General features: G+C 40.4%; 1 protein-coding gene across 1 annotated transcript; it reads left to right on the forward strand.

Annotated features, from left to right (window-relative positions):
• The first annotated feature begins 1,151 nt into the window (after positions 1-1,151).
• LOC118095615 (vomeronasal type-2 receptor 26-like) lies at positions 1,152-9,383 on the forward strand. The gene is made up of 6 exons (XM_035136863.1): positions 1,152-1,378; positions 2,568-2,859; positions 4,173-5,033; positions 7,342-7,569; positions 8,220-8,346; positions 8,482-9,383. Exons 1-6 carry the CDS (start codon positions 1,152-1,154, stop codon positions 9,381-9,383), a joined length of 2,637 nt encoding a protein of 878 aa, XP_034992754.1.
• Positions 9,384-9,987: the final 604 nt, after the last annotated feature.

Below are 9,987 nucleotides of genomic sequence, written 5' to 3' on the forward strand. Positions count from 1 at the left end.
TTCCTCCTGTGAAGAGGGAAATCCTGGTGCCCCTGTAAGTGGAAATGGAAACTTCTGTTAAAGTTTAATTTAGTTTAGCTTAGTTTTGCAATTCCACTGAAACTTGCCAGATTTCAGCTGATAATTATCTCCCCTGTAATTACCCAAAAGACAGTAACTAACACTTCCACTTATCACACTCCTCACTCCCTAAGAACTTGCATTAGACACTACCAAATCTAATGAGAAAGTCTTGTCAATGATAGTATAAATGAGCGTTCCCCATTGCCATGCAGAGGAGCAGTGGGAGGCACTAGCTGGAAATCCCCCAAGGGAAGAAGGCTCAGGGCCAGGGAATTGGTGGTGGGGCGGTGATGAGGGGTCAGAGGGAGAAGAGGGAGCAGACTGGGGGGAAGAGGTGTCAGAAGGTAAAGAGGTAACAGGGTTTCGTGAGCTGGAAGAGGCTGAGACAAAGAGCAGACCAGACTCAGGGGCTGAGGAGGGAAGCCAAGAGGCAGTGGTGAGGCAAGCTGCTGAAGAAGCCAGGGAGTCTCCCCCTCCTGCTGCAACCAGCTCCCCTCCCGCCCACCCCAGTTTCCTAGAACACAGAGAGAAATGATCAGAGCAGAGCAGAGATTGGTTGTGTGCAGATGCAATCCGCAACTGTTTGGAAATAAACCCTGGAGAAGAGGGGACTTGGATAGTTGTGGGAAGGCAGGAACCATTGGTCCCTGCCACATTGGGGCAAGACCTACTGGGAAGAGTTGCTGTGGTCACTAGGCCTGAGCTGCTTTTTGTAACACTGTTCTTTGTTGCCTGACTTAAGTTTGTTTCTGACTCCTAACACCCAGATGTGGTGCCCTCCAAATATTCTGGACTACATCCATCACTCGTCAATAAGGGACGGTGGAAACTAAAGTACAAAACATCTGGAGAGTGTTATGAGAAGGCTGGTATAAATATGCAATAACAACTGGTGTTAGGGAGTAAAAGCCGGCAAGGATTCACTAGTATGATCAGGTGGTGTTTATTTTAAAAAAGCAAAAAACAAAAACTCTGGGTTTCACACATATGGGCAGACTAAATGGCATATTTGTTCTGGCAGGTTATTTTCTTAGAGGCTCTAATGATACTGCTATGGTTAGAAATAGGGGGGTTTTGGTGTGGAGATAATGGTCATGATGGTGGTGTTACTGATCTTGAAATTGATGCTACTTCCTTGTGTAGTATGCAAGACTCACATTGCTAAATGCCATGTCCACAATCCACACACTCCATTGCACCTGTATCACCAGGAAGGTAACCTCATCATTGGGACTATTGCATCTCATGGCATCCTCAACTACAATTCAATAGCCTTCACCCAGGAACCCCCACCAATATTACTTGAAGACCTTAAGTAAGGACTTAGTATTTTCAATATTGCATTTTGATTCCTTCTTTTCTCCCTTTTATACCATGGAAAATAAGTGGGATGATCACGTGTAGCGATACCTGCAAAGTTGTGCTGTCATCTGCAAATAATTTTCCATATCCCTCTAATTGGATTGGTTGTCTCCTTGGTCCCCCCCCCTTTCTTTTTAAGTAGAGCACATAAGAGGACTCAGATTCCTTTTAAGGAAATTCCAAGCAGATATTTGGAGGGCTGGTCCATCACAAAGATCCATTGCCTCTAGTACTCAAAAATGCTCTTATCCTTCATGGGTTTGTCTAATATAAATTAAGTAAGTTTTTGGCTATGACTATATCCCATGACACATAGTTATAACGTGAGCCTTATGATGTAGTACAGGGGTCAGCAAGGTTTTACCTGCCTGGGCCAGTCAAGTCCCACAGAGATCTCTTTGTGGGCCGGATCACGTGTGCGCATGCAATTTTGGTGTCTGGGCATGTGCAAACACGATTTCTGGTGCCACGGAAACGAGTCCCCACGCCACACTGGTTTAGCACAGCACGCAGGGACTCGCCGAGCAGGCGGCTCGGTTCAGGGGTGGCTCGTGGGCCGCTTAAATTGCCCCCATGGGCCGCAGGTTGCTGACCTCTGATGTAGTACAACATTTTTTTCCCCTCTGAATGTTCCACCTTTCAGCTCCATTGGATTGACCCTAGGTGTGGTATTACGAGAGAGGGAGAAATAGGTCTGTCCAATTTCTCCATATTGTACCTTATCTTGGGATCCTCTATCATGCCATCCCTCTGATTTCATTATCTTCTACAACTTTGTTAAATTAATAGTGTTTTCATTACTCTTTTAAGAGTCTTTTAATTTTTATTGGTAAACTGCTATAGTGTGGAATAATAATTTTATGAATATAAATTTATGTCTCTCTGTGTTAAATAGCACCTCCAAAGGATTTCGAATCATATAGCATCTTTTAGTAAAACCAACTCTAAATAACTACCTTGCCAAGAAAGTATAAGATGTGTCTGTTTTTCACCTATCTAATCTTTGTGTTGACCAAAAGGATTGCCTAGTATTCTTATATAAATACTATAATGAAGAGGATGATATAGAACATACTGGTAGTTGTGAAAGATTTAGGTAGTGTGACATATCCTTCTGATACAAAATGCAACTCTTTTTCTAGTGCAGTGCCTAAGAATTACCAGCACATCCTGGCCTTGCAATTTGCAGTGAAGGAGATCAACGGAAACCCTCAGCTCTTACCCAATGTCACTTTAGGCTTCCACATCTATGACAGCTATTTCAATGCCAAATGGACTTATCATGCTACAATGTTGCTGATATCATCATTGGAGACATTTGTCCCCAACTACATCTGTGACATGAAGAAAAACCTTTTAGCCATCATTGGGGGGCTGGACTCCCAAACTTCTCTTCAAGTGGCAACAGTCTTGGATATCTATAAAGTTCCACAGGTAGGATATTTCTCACTCTCTGTCCTGTATGGAAATTTACCATATCAATGTTGGATTATGTAGTTTCGAGAGAAAAAATGTGTACATCCCAAGTAACCAGAAAGACATATCTCAATCTCAGAAATAATTCAGTAATGAACAAGTAATGTGTGGTCCGTCTCACTTCATACTGTTATGAGTTTGGAGTGGTAGTGTCCAGACTCCCTTAAATCTCTGAATTCAGTAAAGGGTTAGAAATCAAGCAAACTATTAACTCCCTGAATCCAGTAAGTGTTGGAAATAACACAGGCCATCTTCTGCATCCCATAATAGCCGAGTCATTAACCTAACAAAAGGTAGGCAGTTGGGCCATCAGGTGATTCTGTGTCTGTCAGCTACATTGGGTGAAGCCTCTCCCTAAGATAAAAAGGCCAGTGGTATTTTTTGGTATTGCGATTGGTAGTGTTGTGACCTAACAAAGCTGAGGCACTCTGCAGTAAGTAGTCAGAGAGCATGGCTGCTTGCAGTTTTCGATCCAAGGCTGCTGCACCTATGGGAGAAGCAGGAGACCCTCTTGGAGTGTAGTGCTATAGACCCCTTCACCGTAGGCTCGGATTGTATATATGTGTATATAAACCATATATCATAAAGACATCTCAGTGTCCACCTCATTCCAAAAAGGAAACACGAATCCCACGTAAGCACGTGGACCCCTTAAATCTCACACCACTCAAACATCGGGGAGGTGTGTAACAATACTTTTGCCTGAACACATGTAAACATGGAGGGTGAGGGGGAAATGGTAGGCACAGCAGCAAAACAAATAACTTTCATTGGTTTTCAATGTTTCTGGTGGTAGCTGCCATCCCCTCCCTCCCTTCTTGGCACTATCCCCTGCCTCTTCATTTGAGGCATTTTGAATGTGGTGGAGCTATAGAAAATTGCCGCCTACCCCTTAAATTAAACAGTTGTGGGATTGGGATAAAATATGAGAGAATTTTGGGAACTTCTCGTCTCCTGATAACTTTTGCCTCTGCTGCAAGATATATATGCATTATCTTCCTATAGTTAAGGTTCTAAAGAGGGGGCATTTTGATCCAAATGGTGTCCAGTGTGGTTGCAGTTCTTTCCTAAACAATGACTCTATTGGAAGTTCTTAAAAATGCCATTGTTCCCTCTGTCCATTCCATGAAAACCTAGCAGTTATATACATTATAGCATTGTTGTAAGGACTGTTGATATAACATGTTTCAAGTGCACTAAGTAATTAAAACTGGTCCATTTAAATGGCCATTGTATATGCCACTTTCTTCCATCCCCATATTTCTCTTTAGCTCGTATATGGCTCTGCACCGCTGAGGAATGATAAAACCCCAGGATTTTCATTCTATCAGATGGTCCCCAAGGAAGGCCTCCAGTATCAGGGAATTCTCTACTTCCTTCTGCATTTCAGGTGGACATGGGTTGGGACCCTTACCTTCAACGATGAATATGGAGATAGATTTATACAAACTGTGGTTCCACTTTTCTCCCAGTGGGGTATCTGTTTTGCCTTCACAGAGAGAACTCAGAAAATCAGTTTTGTCTCAGAATATAATGATTTGTTTAACAAGGGGGCAAAAATTCATGATAATATAATGAATAGCAAAGCAAATGCAGTTGTTGTCCATGGGGAATCGTATGCTATGACATTTTTCAGATGGTTGCCATACCTATCAGAAGGAGAGCAAATGTCAAGTAAACCAAAGGGTAAGGTGTGGATTATGACTGCCCAGATGGAGCTCACTTCATTTCCCTATCAAAGGACTTGGGACACAGAAATACTCCATGGGGTTCTCTCATTCACAACTCATTCTAACGATCCACCAGGATTTCAGCAATTTCTTGAGAGCAAAAATCCTTCTAACTCAAGAGGAGATGGCTTTATTGTGGAGTTCTGGCAGCACGCATTTGGTTGTGTATTCAGAAATCACGTTGCTGGCAACGTGGAGGGAGATAACTGCACTGGAGAAGAGAAGCTGGAGAATCTTCCTGGTCCTTTCTTTGAAATGAGCATGACCAGCCACAGCTACAACATCTACAATGCTGCCTATGCTGTGGCTCAAGCTTTCCATGTCATGTCTACATCCCGAGTCAAACATAGACCAATGGTAACCAGCGGAGGACTGAAGCTTCAGCATCAACATTTGTGGCAGGTAATGAGCCGAACATCTCCATTTAACTGTTTGCCTCTTCACTGTGTACCACTGAAGAAGGAACCCTTGAAAACTGAATAAATACCAGAAGCCCACAATTGGTATTCATTTTCTGATCAGGGCAACTTTAGAGTATAAATGCAATAGCACCTTTGGCTGGATGGACAATATTAAGATCAAAATATGTTAGAGCTTGGGAGTTTCTGGAAACAGTTGTGTCTAATAATAAATAAATAAATAAATAAATAAATAAATAAATAAATAATAACAGTTTATGTCTAATAAAAAATAGAATAGACCTATTTCCCCTTGCTAAATTGACCTTGTGAAGCAACCTAACTTTTAAAAAAATGAGGATAAGGAAAAATTGGATGGAAGCATACATATTGACTTTGCATCAACTGACCGATGAGGAAGCTTCTATAGCAAAGGTGTCAATGGACCTTATAGTATGAGTTACACAGGCAGCGACCATTTTGTGTGCATTCATTTGGCACATGAACCCTGACTTGCAGGTCATTTTGGACCTGAAAAAGGGTGGAACAGGAAGAGGAATGGGGTGGAGCAGGGAAGAACAGTGGAAGACTGGGACTTATGTGTGCTCTGCTGACACACACAATGATCCAGAGCACATTCCCCCACACAAAGAGGGAACTGCCTGTACAACAGAAAATAATATTTATAATTTATTGGACTCACTAACATTTGTAAAATGTTTATCTAAGACTTCATGTTGTTGGAGATGTAGTAAGGGTAATTCTTCTTTAAAACACATGTTTTTACAATGTTGTATACTTACTAAGTTTTGGAAGAAAGTAGTGGGTTATATAAATATGACTGTGAAGGAAAGTTTAAAAATTTCAGAGGAAAATGTTCTTTTGAATTACATATTCATCATATAGAATTTGACAACTAGACAACATAAATACATTCTTTGTGTCCTTACTATGGCCAAAAGACTGACACTGCTGCAGTGGAAAGATAAACGTCTGGCTCTTTTTAATTAATGGATTGAAGATATGACTACATTTACAACAGATTACTTAAAGACATAGGCATGGACAAATATAATGATATTTGGAACATATTTGTACAAAATATAGTAGGTTAAAAATAAACATATATGTATTTGGATAATAATAATACCCATGTATTAGATAAGTATGTATAGAATTGTAATTATTAACTCTTATAATGATATAATGAAATATATATATATATATATTGCAAAATCTTTATGCATTTTTTGAAAACAGCTTTGACAAATTTCCCCAAGCAGTTTACCATATGTATATAATATAAGTTCCTTTCACAGATGTATAGATTTTATGGACACTTCCCCCTAATATATGCATTTATATACACATTGTTCGATTTGAGAACTGCACTGCAAAATTCAGAGACGTATGGATTTGAAAGCATAATTGTATTTCAGTTCACATATTTGTTCAAAAAGTCTGAATTGAGTATTAAAATGCAGACAAAATTGTATTTCGCCTCCATCACTACTCCTTGGAATTCTAAGAAAAGTTTGTTTTATTCCTTGCAGATACTGTGCAACAGGCATACCCAAACTGCGGCCCTCCAGATGTTTTGGCCTACAACTCCCATGATCCCTAGCTAAGAGGACCAGTGGTCAGGGAAGATGGGAATTGTAGTCCAAAACATCTGGAGGACCGAAGTTTGGGGATGCCTGCTGTATAACATTGTCCTCTTTGTGTGTGTGTGTTCTCTGTACTCCTCCCTAACAAGAGAGTCTCTCAGCATTCTGAGGCTGCTAAATGCTCTCAGTCCTCATTGGGATGTCTGGGGGCTTGTGCCCTCCTCAGGGTTTCTTTCCCCAAAGTCTTACTTTGCACCTCTGTAAACTTTGAGGTTCCTCCAAGCCTGTTCATGCCTCCCTCTTACATTAAATGATCATGTTGTTTTGGTAAAAGACTGAATAAAATTTACCTCTGAACTTGGCATATAGAAGGAATGATACAGAAACCCACCACACACAGAGAGAGAGAAAGAGAGAGAGAGACAGACAGACAGACAGACAGACAGACAGACACCATGAAATCCACAGAGCCACCACTTTCATTAACTTTCCAATGGTTTACAGTTGTCTGTTAATTTCTGAAACAGACTGCCATGATTCTTGAAAATCTGCAATTGAAAATAAACTTCAAAAGGTGAGAAGAAAGAAAATTGCTTCCATCCAGAATGGATATTTAAAGAGTTCAACCTGAAAGATGCAAGACTTCATTATCCCTTCCTGAATTTCAGCCTTTATTAAATTCTTGCCATTTTCTTTTCAATATAGCTCCACCGTTTCCTGAGGGGTATCTCGTTTAACAATAGTGCTGGGGACATGGTTTCCTTTGACCAGAATGGGGAAATAGCAGCCGGATTTGATGTCAACAACTGGGTTGTTTTTTCAAACCAATCCTTTAAAAGAGTGAAAGTTGGGAATATGGACCCCCAGGCTCCTCCAGACCAAGCATTCACTATCAACGAGAATGCCATAACATGGCATAACTGGTTTAACCAGGTAGGATGTAACTGTCAGCTATTCGTTAAGATTCCAATTTTGAATGTGTATAATCATAGCTGCCAAGTCTCCCGTTTTTCGCGGGAAACCCCCGTATTTAAACCCGTTTCCCGCTGTTGTAAAATGTTGTAAAAGGTGTTTTTTTAAAAAAGTTTTTTTTAGTTTTTTTTAAAATCAGTACAAACACCAAACTAAAAAGACATGTACCGGTACAACAACAAACCATAATAACACAAATTTAGGGAAGTTTAGGGAAGCTTATAATGTTTAATAGACTTAACAGTCCAGGGGTACTTTACCTTTTTACCTTTACCTATTTTGTGATATTGATTCGAGCATATACCAGTAATTTCAGGTTTGCACTATTAGATTGTCCCTATCAGCCTAGAACAACAAACCCACTTATACCAAAATGAACTTTAGTTGTTGGGAAAGGGATGGAGAAGTGCATGGGAAAATGGGCTGAATGAATAATGGGAAGACAATCACGTATAAGCAAAGCAGAAAGAATGCTTAACAAACAGGTCATCTGAGGGGTTTTTTATGTAGTAAAACACAAAACCTACTAAAAGTACTGAGTTTTGTTCTTCCTTTATTATTCTGTATTATTCTGAGAATTATATATTTTTTCCTCTTTCACTTCAAATTAGACACAGCCTAACTCTGTATGTACTGATAGTTGCCTTCCTGGTTCTAGCAAGAAAGTGAAACAAGGAGAGCCATTTTGCTGCTATGACTGCACACCTTGTCCACAAGGGAAGATTTCAGACGAGGAGGGTAAGAAATATATGGTACAGATTTATATCTGGTTCCCTGAAACTGAGAGCAAGATATGTTGAAAGAAGGAAACAAGAGTTAGTTTGGTGATGAGATTAATACATTGAGAATAATACAAAATATTTTCTTTCTCAGACATGAATGACTGTTATGAGTGTGAAGATGAAAAGTATCCAAACAAACATAAGACTATATGTATTCCCAAGCGTGCAACTTTCTTGTCCTATGAAGAACCTTTGGGAATCAGTTTAGCCTCTTTTGCTTTTTCCTTTGCTTTCATTACAGCACTGGTGCTGGAAATATTTGTGAAGCACAGGGACACTCCCATTGTGAAAGCCAACAACCGGGACCTCACCTACACTCTGCTCATCTCCCTTTTGCTTTGCTTCCTTTCTGCATTACTGTTCATTGGACATCCTGACAAGGTGTCGTGTCTCCTCCGACAAACTGCTTTTGGCATCATCTTCTCAGTGGCCGTTTCTTGTGTCCTGGCAAAAACCATCACTGTGGTTCTGGCTTTCATGGCCACAAAACCAGGATCCAGAATGAGGAAGTGGGTGGGGAAAGGACTGGCAAACTCTATTGTCCTCTCCTGCTCCCTTATCCAGGTAGTCATCTGCACTCTATGGCTGATGATCTCTCCTCCATTCCCTAATGCTGACATGAAGTCAGTGGCTGAAGAAATTGTACTGGAGTGCAATGAAGGATCTGTCATGATGTTTTACTGTGTTTTGGGTTACATGGGCTTTCTAGCTCTTGTGAGTTTCACTGTGGCTTTCCTCGCCAGAAGATTGCCTGATAGTTTTAACGAAACCAAGTTTATCACATTCAGCATGTTGCTCTTTTGTAGTGTTTGGCTTTCCTTTGTCCCAACCTACTTGAGCACAAAGGGAAAATACATGGTCTCTGTGGAGATCTTCTCTATCTTAGCCTCCAGTGCTGGGTTGTTGGGTTGCATCTTTTCTCCCAAATGTTACATTATTTTGTTGAGACCTGAACTGAATGATAGGGATCTGTTAATTAGAAGGAAGTCTTGAAGAATGCACCATATTATCTATTTTCTATATTGTATAGGATGGGAATCTGTGTCCAACCGTCACATTGTCTAAATGAGGAATCTGGGGGGGGGGTGTCATTGTATGAGACCACACCCGCTGATCAAATTTGCTGATCATGTTGGAACAGCAAGAAAAGGAACTGAGGAGGGATTATCAATGAAAAACAGAGGAAGATCTGGGGAGCCAATTAGAAAGAGACACCTAAAGTGAGTTGGAGATAGGGTTAGAGGAGTCCAGCACAACTATCACTGTTTGAAGTTCAAGGTCAGGATACTTGAATGAACTCCACAATAACACCTTCATGCATGGAAGTAGGATCGCTCTTGGAGAGCGCTGGGGTCACATTATAATACATCTAATGAAATAAAATTCCTATACAGGGATTTGCTACCTTCAAATATTACTGCTTCTAATTGTATAAAATTATCCATCATACATGAACAGCTCATATTCTGCTATTATTGTGTATTTTAGTATTTTATATATTATTATGAATTTAGGCTGGGATGGGGAGAAGTAGGCTGCACATGAGATCCTTATAACTCCTGGGTTATAAGCCTGATTTTGAGTGGAGAGATTGCAG

The sequence above is a fragment of the Zootoca vivipara genome, chromosome 13 (genome assembly GCF_963506605.1).
Source record: "Zootoca vivipara chromosome 13, rZooViv1.1, whole genome shotgun sequence".
Taxonomy (NCBI): domain Eukaryota; kingdom Metazoa; phylum Chordata; class Lepidosauria; order Squamata; family Lacertidae; genus Zootoca; species Zootoca vivipara.